Source organism: Sinocyclocheilus grahami, unplaced genomic scaffold, assembly GCF_001515645.1.
Source record: "Sinocyclocheilus grahami isolate Dianchi unplaced genomic scaffold, SAMN03320097.WGS_v1.1 scaffold214.1, whole genome shotgun sequence".
Taxonomy (NCBI): domain Eukaryota; kingdom Metazoa; phylum Chordata; class Actinopteri; order Cypriniformes; family Cyprinidae; genus Sinocyclocheilus; species Sinocyclocheilus grahami.
Window position 1 is genome coordinate 901351 of NW_015505393.1, and position 24215 is coordinate 925565.

The window sequence follows — 24215 nt, forward strand, 5'->3', positions numbered from 1 at the left end:
CTAGATTAAATTACTCTCTGTTTAATATAGGAAAACATGAAACAGGTCAATGTATTTTTTGTAATCAGGCAGAAACAATAGAGCACGTTTTAATAAAATGTATAAAATATGGAAAAAGAAAGGTTAAAACTCATTGAGGAAGTAAGAAACATGGGTGTTGAATCATTTAATTTGTCAAATCTCTTGAAAGAGCATGCAGAACAAGGTAAAATATATGGTGCTATTGTTAAATACATTAAAGAAATAGGATTAGTCAGGAGAATTTAGGAATGTGTGGGTATTTTTTTTATTTTATTTTTTTTTATTTTTTATTTTATTATTTTTGTATTTAATTTTTTTATATAAAATATAGATAAATATAAATATGTATATAGTAGTTGCTTATTAGTGCTCCACACTCCAGCCCAGTTGGTGGCGGTAAATGCACCAGAAGTTGGTTTGCCATCCCCCATAAAACGTTATTAGAAGAAGAAGAAGAAGAATCATTTCAACCGAGTCATTGCAAAGATTCGACTCACTCAAAAGAACGTTTTGTTCACTTTGCAACGCTGGGTTACTGTAGAAAGGGTTTGCTTATGTTTCATCTTATTCGCGTCTTTTCGTTTCTTTTCAGCTAACAGAAAGAATGTTGTTTCTAAAGTGCGGTTTGATATTTGCTCTGCCGTAAGTATAGAGACTTTTTAAATCTGCATTTATTTAAATAAAAAGATAGACCTGGTCAGTGACAGCTTGGCATAACGTTTTATCAATCTCAACAATCTCTCATCAAAATGAAAATGATTTCACCTCATCTGCTGTGAATGTAGGTTGCATATTGCAATGAAGGGACAAAAAGGCTTTTCCTGATTGAATAAGAGATCCTGAAGACACCTTCATCATGACCCTGTCAGATTTTATTGGAGCCCTGAAGGACAACCCTTACTTTGGGGCAGGATTTGGACTAGTTGGTGTTGGTACAGCACTCGCAGTTGCCAGAAAGGGGGCACAGGTTGGCATGGTCTTCTTTAGGAGAAATTACATGATCACACTGGAGGTCCCAAGCAGAGATAAAAGTTATCACTGGCTCTTAAGCTGGATCACTAAACATGCCAAACACACCCAGCATCTGAGTGTAGAGACCTCATACATGCAGCATGAGAGTGGACGAGTCCATACACAGTTTGACTTCCATCCAAGTCCAGGGAACCACATCATTTGGTAAGATCAGAATATATCGTGATGTTACTTTGGGCAGTTTACATTCAATGTGCTGCTGATTTGACTTTCTCTCAGAAATCAATCCAACACATAGTTATCCGTCTCTCTGATTGAGGCTTTGTGTTTTCAGGTATGGCAGGAAGTGGATCAGAGTGGAGAGGACCAGGGAAAAGCAGATGGTGGACCTGCACACTGGAACGCCCTGGGAGTCCGTCACCTTTACTGCTCTGGGCAGAGACCGCCAAATATTCTTCAACATACTTCAAGAAGGTATGAGCGGCTAGATTGTGTTTTATTCATTTTTCCTTCACTCAGCAGTGTTGAGAACCTGCTGTGAAATGTTATATTAACGTCAAATGTATAGTTTTAAAGACTGTCAGGCTGAATTCTTAAAAAATATGCTGCAGTCTTAATGATTGATTCTGTGTCCATGCAGCACGTGAACTTGCTTTAAAGCAGGAAGAGGGCAGAACTGTGATGTACACTGCGCTTGGAGCAGAGTGGAGGCCATTTGGGTTTCCAAGGCGACGGCGACCGCTGTCTTCCGTAGTGCTAGAGAATGGTGTGGCAGAGAGGATTGTGGATGATGTAAAGGAGTTCATTGGCAATCCTAAGTGGTACACAGACAGAGGTGAAAAAAATTATTTTTCGTACTTGCATATCAGGAAAAAAAAATGCCTGCATGCCTCTATTTGAAATCTTTGTAATAATTAAAAAAAGTATTGCTTTTTTTTGTTTATTTTGTGTTTTATTTTTGTATTCCAAATGTGTTGTTGAATATGTTTCAATCAGGCATTCCATATAGGAGGGGATATCTGCTGTATGGACCCCCAGGCTGCGGGAAGAGCAGCTTTATGTGAGCACAGTTGCTTTGTTTACAGTTGATGTTACTATGAATAATAGTGTCTTATAAAGTATAGTTTTTATACAGAGTGTAGATTAGTCTGGTGCAGACAGACAAAGTTACAACAATATTAATATAAATCTCAGAGGACCGAGTTGTATTCCATTTCAAATAAATACTTTTCTTTTGAACTTTTTTTGTATTCATCAGAAGATCCTGGGAAAAATGTATCATGGTTTCAACAAAAAAATGGTTGTTTTCAACATTGATGATTTCTGAAGGGTCATGTGACACTGAAGACTGGAGTAATGGCTGCTGAAAATTCAGCTTTGCATCACAGGAATAAATTACATTTTAAAGCATATTACAGTAGAAAGCAGTTGTTTTAAATTGTAATAATATTTCCCAATATTACTGTTTTTTTATTATTATATAAATGCAGCCTTGATGAGCATAAGAGAATTCTTTTAAAAAAATGTTACAAATCTTAGAGACCTGCAAACTTATGAACAGTACTACATATACCTGTAATATTATGTATGTATTTATTAACTCTAATAATCTGTTACTAGACAAAATGCAAATAGTATAAGTTGCTATTTTTATACTTGTGGCCTAATGGTTAGAGAGTCGGACTCGTAACCCAAAGGTTGCAGGTTCGAGTCTCGTACCGGCAGGGATTGTAGGGGGGGGGGGGGAATGTACAGAGCTCTTCACCCACCTTCAATACCACGACTGAGGTGCCCTTGAGCAAGGCACCGAACCCCCAACTGCTCCCCGGGCGCCGCAGCAAAAAAAATGACTGCCCACTGCTCCGGGTGTGTGTTCACTGCTGTGTGTGTGCACTTTGGGTTAAATGCAGAGCACTAATTCCGAGTATGGGTCACCATACTTGGCCACATGTCACTTCACTTTCACTTCAAATAACATCAGATTTTTTTTTAATGGTATAATGTGACTGCAAACTGCAAGTCCCAAGTCTTACCTTTCTTCTGGTATTTCAGAACTGCGCTAGCAGGCGAGCTGGGTTACAGCATCTGTCTGATGAGTCTCAGTGACCGCAGCCTGTACTGTTTTTACCTTTAAGGACATCGAATAGAAAGGAAACTACTGTCTTGTATAATTGAACACTTTTACATAATTCAGTATACTTGTTGTGATCTCAGTCGGATGTTGCTCTGAAACAATGCAATTTATCTCAAAATCAACCAGATGTTTCTTTATTAGCACATCTTCTTTGTTCTTCACCACTTGTTTTCATCTCTCCAGTTATATGAAAACCAGGTTTATGGACCTTTGTACAAAGTGAATGCTGGAAACTTCCAAGCCATTTCAATAAACAGTGTGGACTTACTGGAGGAGCTCCTTAGAAAAGATGAGAAGTTTCCTTCCAGAGGAGACATGACTTTGTGGACAGAGTACCGTGACATGAAAGGCATCGGCTACGGCCCTTTCACTGAGTAAAAAACTTTTGACACAGTTGCTCTGTATCTGTAACATAGGCTTGTTTTGTAACAAACATTCTGCAAGACTAGTCATGTCTGGAGATTTTATAAGACCAAAGTACATTTGGCTTATGTAGCCATGTGATATTATGTAAACTTATGAACTCTAGCAAGTTGTGCCGTTTATTGTTGCCCTTCTGAAAAGACTATGTTCTTCAACAGAGAAAGAGAGAAATGGTACAAACTGCGGACAGTGCTGAACAAACGCATGCTGCATCCAAAGGACTCCGTGCAGTATGGAGATGTGGTCAATGCGGTGGTCACAGACTTCATCAAACGGATTTACTATCTGCGGCAGATGAGCCCCACCGGTGATCTGGTCTCTAACATGACCAATGAGCTTTATCGCTTTTCCCTTGAAGGTATTTCCTTTCCATAAATGAGATCAAATCAGACAACAGAAGATACAACTTGCTTACAGATTCCCAAGGATGTACCTGATTTGTCACAATGCCCTTAATAGCTACGTGTTCCCCTGAGGATAATTAGGAGCCTACCTGACACTACTATGTGAAAGAACTGCTTAAAAGAAACAACATATATAATTATTTGTAATAACATTTATAAATAGGACGTTCAAAGGTATTGCATCTCTTTGGAATAGAATGTTACAAATCTTTTGTAAGATTATAATTGTCTTTAGTGTCACTTTTGATCAGTTTAATGCATTCTTGCTGAATGGATGTATTGATTTGTTTCAACAAAATCTTACTGACCACAAATATTCGTATTACAGCTTGTCCTTATGGGGATTATTTTATTTGCCTGCATATTAAAATATTATGGAAATATTATATATGTTGTTATTAAAACCTAATAAAATAGTTTAAAGTATTAAAAGATTTAATGTTATTGTTTTATTATTCATTGAGTAATTTAGAAAGTTGACTAAATGGCATTCGTCTACTAGGCTATATGATCCCTGAAATAATGCTGCATACAACAAAAAACATAGATTTTACCATGGCTAAAGTCATGACTATCCATCCATTTTATGAAACAAACTATAGTCTTTATATTATTATTACAATTAATGTGCATGCCAATTTAACACAATTTTTACCCACAAAAATTGTGAAGTTCTTTACTGATCTTTTTCTCATTCAGGGATCTCTTCCATTCTGTTTGAGACACGCATTGGCTGCCTGGAGAAGGAGATTCCTGCCGAGACACAAGATTTCATTAATTCTATTGCACAAATGTTCACCTACAGCATGCCTGTGGTGTTGCTGCCAAACTGGACTCGCAATTACTTGCCATTTTGGCAGTGGTACATTAATGGCTGGGAGGGCATATTCAAATTTGGTAAGCTTATTAATTCACGCATCTTCTTCAGATAGACTACAAGAGATACAGGCATGTTTTGCAGTTTGATGATGTATTGTACTTATGGATTATGCATAGCCAGAAAAATGATTGACATGAAGATGGAGGCCATTCAGAAGCGCTTGGATGCAAATCAGGAGGTTGCTGGGGAGTATCTCACCTACCTGCTTTCCAATGTCAAGATGAGCAGTAAAGATGTTTATGGAAGTATTTCTGAGCTGCTGTTGGCTGGAGTGGACACAGTAAGAGACATTTAATGTATATTTGACTATATTTAAGCAAAATTTGTATGCGTTTTGAAATTATATTTGTTCTTCGTCATGTTCTAGACCTCCAACACTATGTTGTGGGCACTGTATCTCCTCTCAAGAGATCCAGAAGCTCAAGAGGCTCTGTATCAGGATGTAACCAGAGTCTTAAAGGGCGACAGAATCCCAACTGCACAGGAAGTGAACAGCATGCCTTACCTCAAAGCTGTCATCAAGGAAGCATTAAGGTTGAGAATTATGTTGTGTAATATAATACATCTTTGAGAAGTCAAAATAAGATTTGACAGAGGCCAACCCAAAAAGCAAATTCGGCATATACTATACACTACTGGTCAAATGTTTGAATGCTTGGAAAATAAGTCTTTAATGCTCACCAAGGCTGCGTTTATTTGATCATTAATACAATAAAAACAGTTATATTGTGAAATATTATTCCAATTTAAAAATAACAGTTTTCTATTTGAATATATTTTTAAATGTAATTTATTCCTGTAATAGCAAAGCTGAATTTTCAACAGTCATTACTCCAGTCTTCAATGTCACATGATCCTTCAGAAATCATAAAAATGAGCTGAATTGGTGCTCAAGAAACCTTTCTTATTATTATCAATATTGAAAACAGCTGCGCAGCTTAATGTTTTTATGTAAACTGTAATATCCTACCAAAAATTTTTTTTGGGTTGAGCAAGATAAAAAAGAAGAAATTAATGCATTTATTTAAAATTTCTATTTATAGTAAATGCTGTTTTTTGAACGTTCTATTCGTCAAAGTGTAACGAAAGATCAACAGAGATTGGACCCATTTACGGCTTTATTAAAAGAGGCAGCAGAAATACAAACAGGCCAGGGTCGAACACCAGCAGTAACAATATCCAAGACAAAACAGAGTCATAGTCAAAATACAGGTAGCGAACAATTATAAACAGTATCCAAACAATCGAGGCAGAGATCAGTAGGCAGGCAGCAAGGGTCAGAAACAAGGTAACAAGTCCAGAGTCATACACAGGCAAGGCAATAGGAAACAATGGAATACTGAGAAATGTCAGCCAGGGCAAAACAAGGCTTTGCAAGGGAGTGGATGTAAGTGAGCTGTTTAAATAGTCTGGGAAATGGGGAACAGGTGAGGATGGCAGTCAGTTCCAGGTATGGGTATCATGGGTAATGGAGTCCAGGACAAAAAAGTCAATACTCAGGTGAGGGAGCCCTCTGGTGGTGAGTGGGAGGAACCACAGAAGACATGTTTGTGACAGAGCCCCCCTCCTGCAAGTGGCTCCTGACGTGAGGAGGCAATCGATGCTGGGGTCTTCCTCAAGGTCAAGGGGCAGGTCTATATGGATGGGTCCTATGGAACTCTGCAATAAGTGAGGTGTCGGAAATGTCCTCTGAATTGACACAGGACCGCTACTCCGGGCCATACCCGCACCTGATAGGCCTCCCTGCCATCCACAATGATGGTTGGGGGGCCCTGGTCACCGTCCTCCTCCCCTCTCGGATCACTGGCAGGCTTGAGCAAAGACACACAGAAAGTGGGAGAGATGTGGTAAGGCAAGGCCAGGTGATATGACACAGGCATAATTTGTCTGATACACTCCTTTGTAACCAGTCATTGACTGCGAGGAGGTCTGTAGGTTCTACTGACCAGGGGAATAAGGGAGGTTGGAAGCCGAGCACACATTGAAAGTGGGTTAAGAGAGAGTTTGAGCATATTCTGCCTAGAGTAGATATTGGCTCCTGTCTGATTGATTCTGGTTTCAGTATGTTCTGAGGAAACGAGTGAGTTCTTGATTCAATTTGAACAATTAGACTGTGGATGATAACCAGAAGTGAGACTGACGTTAATGTTAAGTTGCTGAAAGAAAGCAGCTCATACCAAGGAGGTGAACTGAGGCCCTGTGTCAGAGACAATGTCCTCTGGTAAGCCATAGAATCTGTATACGTAGTTGCACAGATGTTCAGCGGTTTCTAAGGCAGAAGGCAGTTTCGGTAATGGGATGAGTCGGCAGGCTTTTAAGAAGCAATCTACTACGATGAGTATGGTGGTGTGACCTTGGGAGATGGGAAGATTGGTAACAAAGATTGGTAACAAAGAAATGTGTGACCAGGGACATTAAGGAATGGGGAAAGATTGTAATAACCCGGCTGGAAGTTGTCTGGGAGTTTTTGACATATTGCACGTGGAACAGTTCTGGACATGGGTTATGGTGTCAGCCTGCATGGTGGGTCACCAGAAGCAGAGAGGAGAACGGAGGGAGAAGGGAATATAAGATTTGCCTGGGGGACAGTTCGACGGAGGTGGATCTGAATTCTGTGTGTTGGAGATCTTGGTTATAATGTCCCATTGTATAGGAGCAAGTATGAGTGTGGGGGGGAGATTTTGGGTTCATCGTTCTATGGTTGGAGTGAGGATTTGTGCTGTTGTAAGAGAGCGTCTGTTTTGGTGTTCTTGGAACCAGGACGGTAAGTGAAGGTGAAATCGAAGCATGTAAAGAATAGGGCCCATCTTGCCTGTCTTGGATTGAGTCTCTTAGCGGTGCGTAAATATTCCAGGTTTCAGTGATCAGTCAAGACTAAGAATGGATGTTTAGCCCCCTCTAGCCAGTGTTGCCACTCTTTGAATGTTACCTTCATGGCCAGTAATTCACAGATCCCAATATCATAATTATATTCTGCAGGGCTGAGTTTGTGAGAAAAGTAGGCACAAGGGAAAAACTTGGGAGATATACCATGACACTGAGACAGAATGGGTCTGATGCCAGAATGGCTCCGATGCCGATACTTTCAACAATTAAAGGACAATCTAGATTGGGATGGTAAAGAATAGGAATGGATGTAAATCGCCTTTCAACTCTTGGAAGGATTGTAGGGCTGCTGAAGACCAGGAGAGTCGGTGACCCCCCCTTTTTAGCATGGAAGTAAGGGGTGCTGCAACAGTGCTGAAGCCCTGGATAAAATGTCTATAGAAATTGGCAAAACCTAAAAATCATTGGGGCTCCTTAATTGTGGTGTGGCGTGTTGTGGCCACTTCAAAACAGCTTGAACCTTGTTATCATCCATGGCAGCTCCCTCTCGACTGATCACATATCCCAAGAAAGCTACAGAACTAACACTTTTCAGCTTTGGCATGTATGTGCTTGATGTGGTCTTCTAGCTTGTTGGAGTATACGAGAATATCATCAATATACACAATGACCCATCGGTTCAGCATGTCTTTGAAGATGTCACTGATGAAGGCTTGGAACACAGAAGGACCAGCCCAAAAGGGCATAACCAAGTATTCGTAGTGCCCTGTACTGGTGGAAAATGCCATTGCAGAGCAATAGTGATCTCGTTATGGCCTCAATAGTTGATGCACGGATGGAGCCCTCCATCCTGCTGAAACTGGTAAAGTAGAAGGTCTGATAAAGCCCTTAGCGAGTTCTTCTTCAATAAAAGATTTCATAGCCTCTGACTCAGGTTGGGACAAAGGGAAAATTCTGTCTTGAGGAGGTGTGGTGCCTGGAAGGAGCTCAATAGTACAGTCACTGCAGCAATGTGGAGGACGTTGTGATGCTTTAATCTTGCTGAAGTCCTCCACTAGATCAATATACTCCTGTGGAAGTTTAGGAACTGCAGGGTTGCATGTGAACAGTACCAGCTTGGATGGTTCTGGGAACGACTGGTTGCAGACATTTGGAGAGACCATTGTCTGGAGACAATCCTTGCCTCCTTCTGGGTGTTCAAACACATCACAAAATCGTTGGAGGAAGCTGCTAAAAAGGGAAATGTGGGTCATTTGTCGTTCCACACTGCTGTAGCCCAATCCAAATCTTTCCCAGTAAGTGGCGAGCATACAAATAATATGCGGCTCTCATCTGTGGGGTATAACAAAGGTTGCTGATTAACAAACAAGGAGCATTGAAGCAAGAATCCCTTACATTTGTCTGGAGTTCCATTGAATTTTTCTGGAAATGTAAGGTGTGGATTGGCGGTGACTGTGCTTGAGGGCGCTGGTTTTAGCCGCGGAGCTAGCTGGTGGTGTTGACGGGACTGGCATGGATAAACTAAGATGTTGTAGCGTCTTTACTAGCTCCTCTGTTAACAATGTTAATCGATTGAGTTGCTGTTGATTTGCAGCTAGTACGCTTGCCTAAGCAGAGACTTCATTAGTCAGTTGAAGAAGCACCGCTGGATCAGTGGATGGTGAAGTCTTCTGTAACAAAGGGACAACAGAGTTGTGATCCATTTGCGGCTTTATTAAAAAAAGCAGCAGAAATACAAACAGGACAGGGGGTGGCATTCAGTTCCAGGTATGTGGTTTATTGGAAAATTAGTCCAGAACAAAAAAGTCAGTACTTGGGTGAGGGAGCCCTCTGGTGGTGAGTGGGAGGAACCACGGAGTCTAAATTCATGATACAAAGAATCCTGAGAAAGTATGTTACGGTTTCAACAAAAATATTAAGCCACAAAAACTATTGATAAAAATAACCATTATTATTAATCGATATTAATTGATGATAATTCACAAATCAGCATATTAGAATGATTTCTGAAGGATTGTGTTACACTGAAAACTGGAGGGTCAAATGACTGCTTAAAAACTCAAGTTTGCAATCACAGAAGTAAATTACATTTTAAAATATATTTGAATAGATTTTTTTATGTGTGTGTGTGTGTATATATATATATATATATATATATATATATATATATATATATATATATATATATATATATATATATAGCATAAAAGACTCATAAACATTAAAAAAAAATCTTAATTATTCTAAACTTTTGACAAGTGGTGTATAACTGCATATTATAATCTCTGTAATTTCATGTGCAGGATGTACCCTGTGGTGCCCATGAATTCTCGTCTTATTGCAGAAAATGATGTTGTCATTGGTGGACACTTTTTTCCTAAAAAGGTAAATTGTCTCCATGTTGTTAGGATGAAAAAAGGGTTGCCAGTTAAGAAATTCGCATCACTAAATCAGCTGTTTTTTTTTTTAAACAGACAACATTCACTCTGTGCCACTATGCAATCAGCCATGATGAGAAAGTCTTCCCAGAGCCACGGAAGTTCAAACCTGACCGCTGGCTCAGAGACGGCAGAACAAGACCCAACCCATTTGGGTCAATCCCATTTGGCTTTGGAGTCAGAGGTTGTGTTGGCCGTCGCATTGCTGAACTGGAGTTGCATCTGGCATTGGCAAGGGTAAGAAATACAGACAATTATTTTTGAATTTGTGCCAGACAGTTATATGACATTATAAATTGTGATTTTTAATTGTATCTTTTCATTCCAGCTAATCAAGTTGTTTGAAATCAGACCGGACCCAACTGTAGGTGAGGTTCACTCACTCAATCGGACAGTACTTGTGCCAGACAGACAGGTTAACCTCCACTTTGTGGAGAGACAGAAGACATCTTCTGAACCATAGCTAAAGAATACCAATGTTTCAGCAAGATATAAGCTGCCTGTGTATATGAAAATTATCAGCTAGTGTGAATCATGTGAATATGTCAACTTCTTTACCTCTGTCTGGATGTAATTCTATTGTGTTTTGGGATATACAGTATAAATGACCCTGTATAACACTGTGAAAACTATTTTTCCCACCATATTTTGTATAACTCTTGCCATTAAATTGTTGTTGTGGATTGTATTTCATGCTGACATGTATTATACGAACTTCAAAATAAATTAAACCTTTTAATGAATCCAAAATCTCTCTTTTTGTGTTATTGTTCAGTATTACTGGAAGGGAAATTGGGGATATTTATAATTGATTACTACAAAAGATAAATATTGGAACACAACTGATAGAAATTAAGCTAATAAAATTATGTAACAAATGAAATGACTAATGTATCACCTTTGACAAATACACATTTGTATTTTTAGATTTTTTTTAAACCTGAATTGTGTGTGTGTTTGTGTGTATAGTTCCACAATATTTAAATCACCATAAATCTAAATTGAAGTGACTTCAGGCCTATAGTTGTGACATCTTCGTAGTATATTTCTCATTTGTGCATATCTATTATTTAATTTGCATATTATAAAACCTTAATGGATAAAATTGTTTATTTATTTAAAAAATTATATTTTTTTGGGGTGGAATTCTGTAAGGTAAAGGTTCGTTCATTTTAGCCCACTCACCTCCAGTACTTCTCGTCATCTAATGGTGTCGTGCTCTTGCCTGCCTGTAGAGGCCGCAATCGCCCGCGACTCGCGTAGAATCAAGGCGCCAGTTCACGAAGAAGAGAGATAAACATAACCGTCCGACTGCGACGAGAACAGCACCATTGCAAGTATTTGCAGTTTTTGTTTCTTTTCTATTTGAGTGTTTTTGACTTTTTGCATATATAATGTAGATAAATTAAATACATACAAATATTATTCGTATTCAGGGGGTTGGTTTTGGGAATTTGCGAAGTTAAAAGCGTTCAATGTTTAGAGCAGCATTTCGTCTTTATCATTTCCTATTTGAGCTCTTAAAAACATGTTTAATTTGGGTTTGCACATATTATGCAGACATTATTTGTAGATATAATTTTACATTTGGTTTTAGATTAACTGGAAAGTCATGTGGAACTGTTTTGTATCTTTGTTTTAGAGGATTCAGAGGATGTTGGTAATGACCAGCTGATGATTTGCTCAGTATCACATCAGTAAATCTTAACAGCTGTTGTTCCAGCCATCATGAATCCTTCAAACATCTTTGGTAGACCACAAACTGCCTTTCATGCACCAAACGACAGTAATCAGTCTGGAAACCCATTTCAGTCCTGTGCCCAGCAGAACCCGGCACATGGTGTTGGTTTTGGACAACCTTCTGCTTTTAGTCAGCCAGCTTTTGGCCAGCCAACGCCACAGTCTTCTGTCTTTGGCCAGACACCTACTTTTGGCCAGACAGGTGGGTTATCACAAGGATTGGGGCAGCCATCATCATTCTCCTTTCTGGGAACAGCCCCGGCCTTTGGGCAGTCGAGTTTGGGTCAAGGCACACTTGGATTTGGACAACCACCGCCTTCATATTCTCAAGCTACAGGACAGAATCAGATTTCTGCTTTTGGTCAGCCTTCTGCATTTGGTATTTCCTCCAGTGCCACGCAATCTTTGACCAGCTTCAGCAGCACTGTTACCAACCAGCCCAGTTTTGGTCAGCTTTCTGCGCTCTCTGTACCCACTGCCACATCCAGCTCCACAACAGGGTGTAGGACTGATAATCCCACTGGTGGGAACCAGTTTAGTTTCAAGCCACCCAATGATGCCGTTTTCAAACCTATTTTCAGTGTCAGCCCCGAACCTCCCAGCTCAAATCTGTCTTCAGCCTCTGAACCTGTTGGATCGTCCAAGGCCGTAACTGGTACTATGGAGAATTCCTCCAGTGGTTCACTGTTCTCATGCGTAAAGCCAAGCGCTCTGGGCTTCAGCTTCTCACAGCCAGCAGCAGCTCCTTCTGTCTCATTTTCTAATGCTAATTTTTCACAAAAGGAGACGCTCGGTGGTGGGAGCAGCATTCAGTTCACCTTCTCTCAGCCCGCCAACCCTTCCAGCAGCAGTATGCCTGCTTCTCAGCCCACGACTCCGTCCACCTTCAGCTTCACCGCACAGACCCTTCAGTCTCAATCAGATACCAAAATGCCTGCATTTGGTGGTACTGGCATTGGATCCTTTGGATTTGGGGTCCCAAAAACTGAAGCCCCACAAAGAACGGAGGCTAGAGCAGCTAATGGACAGAGCAGTGGAGGAGAAACGGCTTTTGTGGGTTTTGGCATAAAACGTAAAGAGGAGCCGGTTGATCCAAATGCAACTAAAAGCAATAGTGAGACTGGTGCAGATGGACCAAGACAATCTGCCAAACGCCCACTGCTGAGAACTCGTGGCCCGGTTGGAGGGCTTTTTCTCAATGCATTGTCTGAGCTAATGAAATCCAAATTCACTCCAGTGAAGAGAGAAGATCATCCTCCAGATAGACCAGATCCACCTGGTCCAGCCAGTGATGTGGTCACTATACATCCAAGATCGCAGGTTCCCACAGTACTGAAAAAAGCAGAGGAAGTTTGTAAGTTACTTGTCTTCTCTTGTGATTTTTCTTCAGGAGCGCACCAATATTAAAATTAGATTATTTTCATGTTATTGACAAATATTCCGTACTATTTCTTTACTGTTTTGAAGATAAATTAAAGTAAGTGAATTAAGTAAATAACAAAAACCTACAAGCTACAAGTGAATTTAGACATCATTATAATGTACAGTATGAAAAATGGATATTTATTTTGAGATTTGTTGATGATTACATTTAAAAGTGTTGTTTAATTATTGGTGTTCTTAAAATAAAATGGTGTAAAAAAACATTCATAATTAAATATTCAATATCGACTGAATCTGATAAATGTTAAAAAAAGTCTACAATATGGGTCTATAATATCCCTCATTTTTATCCTAAGCTATTTTTAAATGATTTTTCTTGCTAACATTGTTGTGATCACTTGTCTTTGTAGCACTCATGCCTGAACCACAGACACACACTCCAGGTAGACGGGCTTCTCGAAAGGAGAGCACAGACAGTTTGGCTGGTCTCTCTCCTACTGATGCCACTGTTATACAGTGCAAAGGCATCCCACCCAACCTCAACAAGAAGGACCTTGTCATACAGCATTTTGGGCACTTTGGGAAAGTGCTTAAGGTGTATTGCAGGCCTCGGAAGAATCTGGCCATTGTGCATTTCCAAGATCATGTGAGCATATCTAGTGAATTGCATAGTACAAAATGCTCATTGCCACAAAAGTAGTTACATTTAATGTATGTGTTTGTGATTATTTAGATGAAGTCTCTCTTGCCTTCCAGGCATCTGCAGCCAAAGCCAAAAAGAAAGGAAAGCTGTTCCAGGGGACTGAAATTCACATATTTTGGCAAAGAAAAAAGCAAAGTGAGTAACAGTACTATTTAGAAGTTTGTTTGCCTTTTAATTAAATTAAGTAAAAATCTTAATTTATTAAATGTAATATTTAATGTGTACCATGACAGTGCAATTAATCTAATTTAAGTCAAAATTTGGTTTTGCCTTGTGGGACTGTTAAACTTCAAAAGCTGTTCTTGTTAATGTCACCAATAGAATTACTGCTGAAAATGAAGCGTTTATTTAATCAGTATAATAAAAGAAAGATGAAAAATGTTTTGATAATTTAACTATTTTCATTAAAATATATTGTTGACAAAAATATGATATAAAGAAATAACACTGCAAAATGCATGATCAATGAATGCACTAACAGTGTTTTTAAAGAATAAAAATGCAGAAAGAACATTTATTCAAATATTCCAATTATATAATCTTTGGTATTGCTTCGAACTGAAATCTCCACTGAAACAAATCCGGCCCTACTAAACTTGTTTGAGGTCAAGTTCACTTTTTCACATTTGCATTTATTTTATTTTTTTTGCTGCTGCTAAAAGTTACAATACAAATCTAATTTAACAACACAGGAACTAACTGAAAATTGGGACATGATAACTTTTTCTTTGCTTTAGACTGATGAACATCTGAAAATTTTTTTTGGAGATATGCTGTGTAAATGTGATTTTATACCTTTATACCTTTGGTCTTAATTAAGCAGAAGCACTAATGTTAACTAAATGTTAACTTTCATGCTATTATGCCTATGAAGTTGTATATACAAGATGTTGAATTGTACATTCAAGACTCACTCATACATATTTATTGAAAGGAGAAGAGAAACCAGTCTGTGACTTGTTCAAGAATATTTTGAATGTAAAACATTTGAATAGAATGCCCAATTTTAAATTATAAACAATGTTATTCAGAAAATATACTAGAAGACAGTTTTTGTATAATAATAGTTTCTTAAGATGTTATATTATTGTAAATGATGTATTGAAATTATATTGTTAATGTTGCCATGAATATAGCCATTGTTGCTGATATAGCGTTAAAACATAAATAAATAAACAAATACATACTTAAACATGCTTATGAAGTGATTGTCACTTACAGGTCCAAGTGAAAAGGCTGCTAGACTTTCAGAAGTCAAAGATTTGACAGGGGACTTAGAATCTGGTGCTGCATTTTTGCAGTCCTCCCCTAGTCGTAAGCCTCTTACCAGAGCAGTGCCCATCAGCACCACTAGCTCCCTTACTGAAAGGTAATTTAAGACGTGTAATATCAAACAGTCCCTTTGCATGATTCTTTTTGGCCTAATTATTTATTTCTGCATGTGGTTTTTATGTTATAGCTCTCTAATCCAAAAATCGGCTGTTGCTAAAATACTCCAATTTGAGATTGAGGCACCACTGGATTCAGTCTCAGAGGAGCGGCGCGCAGAACGACCTATTATTAACCTGCCCTCAGTACTGCAGCCTCTGATTGGTCAGGTGGCTGAAACAGCAGAGGAGAGATACCACCTCCTAGAGCAGAGAGACAAGATTTTACGGCAAGGTAAAGCCTTAATTGGCTCTGATACAATCTAGTACTGAACTTATAATAAAGTAAATGCAGCATGTATTATTATTAGTATAGAATTATAAAATTATATTGTATGTGATATGTTATTTATGCTGTATGTTTTATTTATATTTATATTTGAGTATAAATGATTGGGCAAAAAAAAATATTTTTGTCTCTGAAGCTCGACCCAAAAGAACAGACCTGGATATGTCCAAAGTGTTTGTGGGAACATGCCCTGATATGTGCCCAGAGAAAGAGCGGTATATGAGAGAAACCCGCAACCAGCTGAGTGTCTTTGAGGTTATTCCAGATACAGAGAAGGTTTGTGTTTATCATAATACAGTTCAGTAAGGAAAATGTTTTGTGACAGAGTTAAAATGACAACTCACTTTATTTATTGTAATTAATATTAATTAAAGTGATAAATATTAATGTTTGGAAGCCTTTAATGTTTTTATAGTACACTGTTACCTGCTTTGAATGCATTGGTTACTTTTTGAGTAAATTGACTAAATCCTCTCCTTCTGCTTAGGTGGATCATTTTGCTACCATCAAAGAGTATAGCAGGTCTTCGGCCGATCAGGAAGAACCTCTCCCTCATGAACTTAGACCACTTCTTGTGCTAAGCATGACTATGGACTATCTCGTAACTCAGATTATGGACCAGGGTGAGGGCAATTACCGTGAATGGTATGACTTTGTCTGGAACAGAACCAGAGGAATTCGTAAGGTGGGCATAACAACTTGAATTGCTTGATCTAAGGCCTTATTTCTAAGGTGTCTAACTGTTGATTTTAATTAAAATATTTAAAACTGATTGATTTAAAATGTGAATATTATGTTGCCGTTATGTCTTTTTTTTGTAATAATTATGTCTAAACCTCTTGCAGGACATTACCCAGCAGCATCTATGCGATCCAGAAACAGTATCACTCATTGAGAAATGTACCCGTTTCCACATTCACTGCGCCCATCACCTCTGCCAGGAACCCATGATGTCTTTTGACGCAAAGATCAACAATGAGAATATGACAAAATGCCTGCAGAGTCTAAAGGAGATGTATCAAGACTTAGACACTAAGGAGGTGTACTGCCCCAATGAAGCAGAGTTCCGCCAATACAATGTGTTGCTTAAACTCAATGACGGAGATATTCTTCGGTAAAACCTTGCTTTTATTGTCTTTTTTTTGTTTGTTTTTGCAGTAAAGATAACCAAAACACTATTTTGAATTTTGAATCTTGAATCAAGTCTTTTAGGCAGTCCATTAAGAACAGCGTAAAAAAACATTGCAATAGTCAAGACATTTCTGTAGCTCAAACAGTAGATAATGTCAACAATACCAAGTTTATGGATTCAATTCATGAACTTATAAAATGTAAATAGGTAATATACATATTTGCAGTGATGTATTAAAGGATACAAATTGATTTGTTTTGTGTCAATGCAGTGAGGTGCAGCAGTTCCGTAAAGAGGTACGGGAGTCTCGAGAGGTGGATTTTGCTGTGCAGGCCTTTGCAGCACTCAATAGCAATAACTTTGTCCGGTTCTTTAAACTTGTGAGTGCAGCTTCTTATTTGAGCAGCTGCATACTTCACAGATACTTCAATCAGGTAAATTAATCTTACCCAGAAGGTAGTTGTATAGCCAGTATTTATGAAGTGTTTTGGCATTCGATACACCTTATTCTTTAATTACAAAATGTTTTTTGTCTTTGTTTGTTTAGGTGAGAAGCAAGGCACTGAAAATCCTCAATGTAGCCTTTACTGTTGGATCCCAAAGATCCACCATTTTTCCAATCGAGGACTTTGTTAGAATGCTCATGTTCCGCAATGCCAGTGAAGCCTCAGACTTTATTCAACAGTATGGCCTTACTATCAATGATGGGTATGTCCTACTTACTTTCTTTGTAATTTTGTAATTTTCTTGGTAAATTTTTAGATTTAGAAGTTAGATATTTTCTCAATGCGATAGTGTTCAAAGTTATTTTGAAGATGCAGAATTTTTGAAAACTAATGCCTTATTTTGTCTCTCATCCAGCATGGTAGAACTTAGCCGCACAGCCTATCAGGAGCCTGATTTCTCTTTACCGCAGAAGAAGTCTATGGTCATTGAAAGGAAGAGAACTGTTCTGATTGGTGAGGTGGTGAACGGTGGACCACTGCCCAACCCGCCCCAGCACAATCCCGTTTGCAGCTTTGACTCCAACAAGTACATAGGAGACGGTCTGTCTTCTGAGCCTCCACCAGTTGCCCTGAAGGGTGTGGATGCGTTTTGAGTCTTAGTTCATTAGTGAACATTAGAGTATACTTGTACTTACTGTAAATATTTTAATCCTTGTATTTGGCAGCTCATCCACAGAGACAGGAGTTGAAGCCCTTGATGGAGCCTGACTCCAGGCCTCAGGTGACAACAAGGCTTCTGGATGAACCACGGCTGTTCGTGGACCACCCTGGCATGACAAAGCCTGTTAAACCTGATGACACGGAGGAAACCGGAGAGAAGAACCAAACAGAATCCACTCTTCCTGTGGTGCCACAGCTGGTTTTCCAACCCATATTAGCCCCACAACCAGTCCGACCTCCATCTCCTCCACCCAAACCAGAACCAGCCTACACAGATCAGGTGAGACACTTTTCAGCCTTAACTGCAAAGTCCTACACTGTGGTGCATACATAAGCTCACTGATGATGCTGTGATCTCTGGCAGGATATAATGGCAGAGGTGGGTGTGGTGCTGAATGAGGTAGTGGAAGCTGAGGTCTCTGATATCACCCATGCAGCTGCTGAATATGTGTCTGCAGCCCTCAGGTAGAAACTTTTTCTTTTCTGACCTACAGGTTTTATTTGTCAGCCAGAAGATTTCACTTCCATTAAGCCTAAACAAATTTTCATCGTAGTGTTTGTGTTTTAATGTGTGTGCCCATGTGTGTCCTGTAGTGTGAGTGACAGTGAGTTGGAAACGGTTGTGAGTGAAGTCTTAAATCAGCTGCTGAGAGAACTGTCCTCGTCAGAGATCATCGCTGAGAAGGAGAGAATCGCAGAGGAGAAACGCAAGCAGGAAGAAGCCAGGTGTGTGCCCATTCATTTTTTTTTAATACAATGGTTTTGTTTTGTGTATGTTAAGTTCCCTTTCGAAATGTCTGTCATATAGCATGGGCTGGGCAACTTTGCTAGTGACGAGGGCCAACATTTTTTCTCCTTTATACCAAGGGGCCAGATTACTAATCCACGTCCACACACCTTTTAGACCGTCTTACTCAATTTCCTTTTTATTGAAGGAAATTAAAGTATAACTAATGTAATTTGTTTTTAAAGATTTTATTAACTATAAACTTGTGCAGTTATGTTAATTCCGAAGGAAAACTTTGTTGTCAGTGGACAGAAATATTACTCCGACAAGCCAATGTAAACATTTCAATTGCGTTGTCTGTAAATTTGCAACAAACAAATGTACAGAGGTCCTTTTTTATTAGTGCCCTACAAAACATTCACAAAACAACCTAAGAGGACAGTTAAAAAGGGCTTATTAAAAAAAATAAGTATTCCAAATGGTACCATAAAATAACCTGGTATCTGCAGGATTTTAAAAATCCTTTAAAGACCTTTTTAAGATCTGCACTTCACATATCAGCCTTTAACCAATTTTTAAGAAAAGGGATGAGTCAAAATTATCAATTATTATATTAATTTAAACAATTATTATCAATTAATTATTATATTAATTAACATATAAATATATCTTAGTGTCTTAATTGTTTAGATTTTTATAATGCATTAGCTTTTTGTCGATCCACTGGTTCACATTTAAAAATATGTAGCAAAAATAGTAGATGGGCTTATTTAAAAAGCAAATTTGTTCTCTGCCAGCAGGTTTCACTTTCGGAACTGCAGGAATATAGTGGTTTCCCCGGTAACCGCAATACACAAAGCTGAGGTGCAGCGCTCAAGTTTATTCAGTTAAATCGTAGCCTTCTGAAGTTTAATCATCATATTAACCCATATAGCAATTCTTGTCTTTCCGTCCCCAAAGACCTCTTATAATTTAGACTTTTTTTGTACCATTTAAGAGTTTCCATGGCCTTAAATGTAAAAATTTAACTGAAGGCATTTTAAGGACCCGCGGAAACCCTAATAAGAACATAGTTCAGTGCAAACATTTCTGTCATGCATTTGGCAAAAAGCTTTTGTTGACTATGAATTTTACCTTTGAAATTTGAGGCAAGTGCAACTCTGGTATCCCCATTGTTTGTGAGCAGTGGTGTGATGGCGATTTAAATAAAATAGAGATTTTCAAACATATGGGTATCCCCTTGAACTTTGTAAAAAGATAATCTGTTTGCCATCTTGACTGAAAAATACTGTTTTCATTGTCAGTTTTTCATTTATTATTTGCTAATGTTAACATTAGAGTGCACGTCCTACTACGCTGAAATTAATACGGGAGCGGCTGGAAACTAGCGACCTCTCCTGGTTGGAGATAGTACAGGTGCATCTCAATAAATTAGAATGTCGTGGAAAAGTTCAAGTTAGAATATGGTGACATGCCAATCAGCTAATCAACTCAAAACACCTGCAAAGGTTTCCTGAGCCTTCAAAATGGTCTCTCAGTTTGGTTCACTAGGCTACACAATCATGGGGAAGACTGCTGATCTGACAGTTGACCAGAAGACAATCATTGACACCCTTCACAAGGAGGGTAAGCCACAAACATTCATTGCCAAAGAAGCTGGCTGTTCACAGAGTGCTGTATCCAAGCATGTTAACAGAAAGTTGAGTGGAAGGAAAAAGTGTGGAAGAAAAAGATGCACAACCAACCGAGAGAACCGCAGCCTTATGATGATTATCAAGAAAAATCGATTCAAGAATTTGAGTTAACTTCACAAGGAATGGACTGAGGCTGGGGTCAAGGCATCAAGAGCCACCACACACAGACGTGTCAAGGAATTTGGCTACAGTTGTCGTATTCCTCTTGTTAAGCCACTCCTGAACCACAGACAACGTCAGAGGCATCTTACCTGGGCTAAGGAGAAGAAGAACTGGACTGTTGCCCAGTGGTCCAAAGTCCTCGTTTCAGATGAGAGCAAGTTTTGTATTTCATTGGGAAACCAAGGCCCTAGAGTCTGGGGGAAGGGTGGAGAAGCTAATAGCCCAAGTTGCTTGAAGTCCAGTGTTAAGTTTCCACGGTCTGTGATGATTTGGGGTGCAATGGCATCTGCTGGTGTTGGTCCATTGTGTTTTTTGAAAACCAAAGTCACTGCACCCGTTTACCAAGAAATTTTGGAGCACTTCATGCTTCCTTCTGCTGACCAGCTTTTTGAAGATGCTGATTTCATTTTCCAGCAGGATTTGGCACCTGCCCACACTGCCAAAAGCACCAAAAGTTTGTTAAAGGACCATGGTGTTGGTGTGCTTAACTGGCCAGCAAACTCACCAGACCTGAACCCCATAGAGAATCTATGGGGTATTGTCAAGAGGAAAATGAGAAACGAGACCAAAAAATGCAGATGAGCTGAATGCTGAAGGCAGTAATTAAAGCAAAAGGAGCCCCTACCAAGTATTGAGTACATGTACAGTAAATGAACATACTTTTCAGAAGGCCAACAATTCACTAAAAATGAAGTATTCTAATTTGTTGAGATAGTGAATTGGTGGGTTTTTGTTAAATGTGAGCCAAAATTCTTAAACTTAAACTCCTTCAGTGTGTGTGCATTGAATTTATTTAATACACGAGTTTCACAATTTGAGTTGAATTACTGAAATAAATGAACTTCTCCATGACATTCTAATTTATTGAGATGCACCTGTATTAACATTAGCAATCTTTATGTGACTTGCTTTTCATGTGTTTTAAAATTGATCATCTGAGTCTAAGGTTACCTTGAACCGAGCCCGAGCGCGATTATCCCCCTCCCCACTCCCCCGCTGGCCTGCACTCACACTTGCACTAAACATTCCGGGCCGGAGCATGCTTACGTCATGTATGAAATAACGGAGAAAACCACTTTCGCTAATATTCTGCTGAATAATAATTAATTTATCATTTATGCCGTTCATTGATTTTCACTTGTATGTATCAGAAAATTATTATGGAGGCAGCTGACGTTAATGAAATAATTTGCAGCTTTACTCGCAAACTACATTTCCTGTTCATCAATAAGCTAAGAACCAGAGCCATTATAAACCTAAATATACTTGATTGAATTAAATTAATTGAAAAGTGAAGTGTAGTAGTAGTAATAGAATATGTTTGCGGTCGTAATGATGACAGTAGCGCACAAAATAGTATCCGTTCCATGCTCCGGCACGGTTAGCACTCACACTGCACTTCTCCCTGCTGCATTCTGCTGAAGATTAAAAGCCAATTTCTTCGAAGTTTGTTGCAAAATGTCGCACCACGAGCGTGGCACGTGCAGGGCACCCCTGCACACCTCGGATGAGCACAGTGAGTGCATTACTTGCCTGGGCTGTGCTCACGTTGAGACAGCACTCATGGAGACGGACTGCTCTCATTGCGAGAGCATAAGTCTCGCCTCGCTACGTTTACGGATCACTTTCTGTAGTGAATGCGGTCCTGCCCCTCGCGCTCTCCTGTTTCTCTCCTCCCAGGAGCCTCGGAGGAAGAAACAGTGGAGTCAGAGGGCTGAGCAGATGGGCACGAGCAAGTTGGTAATGCTCCGTGGAGGACCCCGGCTCCCTTCCACCCAGAGGTTCCCGTGATGTCAGGCCTAGTGTTGACAGCGAGCTTATCTGCATCCTCATGAATGCCATTGAAGAGCTCAGCTTGGAGTGGTCAGCACAAGAAGAGACCGGCCACAGCCGCCTTGATCAATGGTTCCTGCCAGGGTGTCGTCAACGAGCCCCCCGTCAGAGACCTGCAACATTCTTCCCGGAAGTTCATGATGAACTTACCAAGTCGTGGTGTGCCCCCTACTCGGCCCGCGTCCATTCTTCTGCTTCTGCTGCCCTCACCTCCATTGATGGTGCCGAGCAAAGGGGCTATAAGAAGCTCCCCCCTCTCTGCCCACCCGTGGCTCAGGGATGGAAAACCAAGGCTGTTTATCCATCCAAGCTCTACAGGACCACCTCGGCCCTAGCGGGTAGGGCCTATTCCATGTCTGGACAAGCTGGCTCAGCGCTCCCCACTATGGCGGTCCTCCAGGTTTTTCAAGCCAAACTCCTCAGAGCCATGAATGAGTCCAGCCCAGTTCCTGCTGCTTTCAAGGACATGTGCAGCGCGACTGTCCTGGCCTTACGTGCTACATAGATGACTGCCCAGGCGATGGGCAGGTCATTGGCCAGCCTGGTGGTGCTCAAGTGCCACCTCTGGTTAAACCTTACACAGATCAAAGATGCAGACAGGACTGCCGTCCTCAGCTCCCCAGTCTCCACCACCGGGCTGTTTGGACCAGCTGTGGACAGATTCGAAGAACACTTCACTGCAGCACAGAAGTCGTCACAAGCCTTGCACCAGTTCCTACCCAAGCACTCCAGCTCGGTGCTGTTTCGACTCAACAGTCTGCGAAGCCTGCTCTGTCACCCACTCAGCCTCAGTACAAGCCCGAGCCTGAGCTCCGACAGCGCCCTCAGACTGTCAAGCACTTCCCCTTCCCCAAGTGCAACGGCCCCGCCTGAAGGTGACATTGGATCCTGAGCCACAGCAGCCGTCCTGATCCATCAGGAGAGAAGAGGAGAGGATTAAGTCACGCCGAGGATGGTCATCCCTCAAAGGAATCTTGCACTTGCCTTCCAATCCTCTGTACAGTTCTGGATGTTGGAGGCTTTATTTCCACTCTCAGTGCTTGCCCTGTCTCACTCACCTATATGCCAAAAGTGCTCTCTACTCCATTCAGAGCACAGGTCATTACCCTTTTAGCTCTCCCCGGCTCAGAGAATGACCGGGGTGCTAATTTGTTTTGCCTGGTCCGGGCCCTCTGGACATATATAGAGAGCTCTATCTAGTGTCGGCAAACAGAGCAGCTCTATGTGTGCGTTGGAGGCCGGTCTAAAGGGCTGCTAGTCACGAAGCAGAGATTATCCCGCTAGATAGTTGATGCTGTAGCCTTGGCTTACACCTCGGTGGGCTCAAAGTGCCCCATTGGAGTGAGGGCCCACTCCACTAGGGGCATGGCCTCTTCCTGGGTTTGGTCCAGCAAAGTCTTCATTGGAGCTAATTGAGCTTGCAGGATGGCTTTTTGTTCTGCACTTATAGCACGGTGCTACTGAACATCGTTCCCCGAACGTGATTCACGCAATGTGAGAGACCGTTTTGAAAGGGAACGCTCCAGTTACTAAACGTAACCTCGGTTCCCTAAAATAACATGAGCGAGCATTGCGTGCCCTGCCGTGCTATACAGTTTGCACACTAGTCGCTGCTGCCACTTCTCATTTGTAAGTTTCTGATGAAATAGCACTCATTGCCTAGACGCCGATATATATATATGTATATGTGTATATATATGTATATGTGTATATGTATGTATATATATATATATATATGTGTATATATGTATATATGTGTATATATATATATATATGTATATATGTGTGTATATGTATATATATATATATATGTGTATATATGTGTATATATATATATGTGTATATATGTGTATATATATAT

At 40.0% G+C, this 24215-nt stretch overlaps 2 protein-coding genes across 5 annotated transcripts in view; both read left to right on the forward strand.

The window, feature by feature from the left end:
* The first annotated feature begins 509 nt into the window (after window positions 1-509).
* On the forward strand, window positions 510-10784 carry LOC107596087 (sterol 26-hydroxylase, mitochondrial-like). Its single transcript, XM_016286704.1, has 15 exons — window positions 510-663; window positions 807-1197; window positions 1328-1467; window positions 1634-1828; window positions 1990-2053; window positions 3046-3108; window positions 3188-3206; window positions 3311-3501; window positions 3709-3908; window positions 4654-4851; window positions 4951-5114; window positions 5202-5368; window positions 9964-10045; window positions 10135-10335; window positions 10427-10784. Exons 2-15 carry the CDS (start codon window positions 878-880, stop codon window positions 10559-10561), a joined length of 2139 nt encoding a protein of 712 aa, XP_016142190.1. The 5' UTR covers window positions 510-663; window positions 807-877; the 3' UTR covers window positions 10562-10784.
* A 583-nt stretch (window positions 10785-11367) lies between these two features.
* The window catches only part of LOC107596074 (germinal-center associated nuclear protein-like), a 19954-nt gene continuing 7106 nt past the window's right edge, over window positions 11368-24215 (forward strand). For 2 of the 4 annotated variants that reach the window (XM_016286684.1, XM_016286686.1), the window contains exons 1-15: window positions 11368-11435; window positions 11741-13192; window positions 13632-13867; window positions 13978-14059; window positions 15146-15293; window positions 15384-15586; window positions 15777-15916; window positions 16128-16325; window positions 16486-16754; window positions 17044-17206; window positions 17320-17480; window positions 17634-17854; window positions 17944-18218; window positions 18303-18403; window positions 18533-18664. In XM_016286684.1, coding sequence (XP_016142170.1) covers window positions 11827-13192; window positions 13632-13867; window positions 13978-14059; window positions 15146-15293; window positions 15384-15586; window positions 15777-15916; window positions 16128-16325; window positions 16486-16754; window positions 17044-17206; window positions 17320-17480; window positions 17634-17854; window positions 17944-18218; window positions 18303-18403; window positions 18533-18664 — 3695 coding nt within the window. In that variant the 5' untranslated portion in view covers window positions 11368-11435; window positions 11741-11826. Of the gene's footprint in view, window positions 11436-11457; window positions 11495-11740; window positions 13193-13631; window positions 13868-13977; window positions 14060-15145; window positions 15294-15383; window positions 15587-15776; window positions 15917-16127; window positions 16326-16485; window positions 16755-17043; window positions 17207-17319; window positions 17481-17633; window positions 17855-17943; window positions 18219-18302; window positions 18404-18532; window positions 18665-24215 lie in introns of those variants that run through there. The other 2 variants (XM_016286687.1, XM_016286685.1) reach the window with 2 other exon arrangements.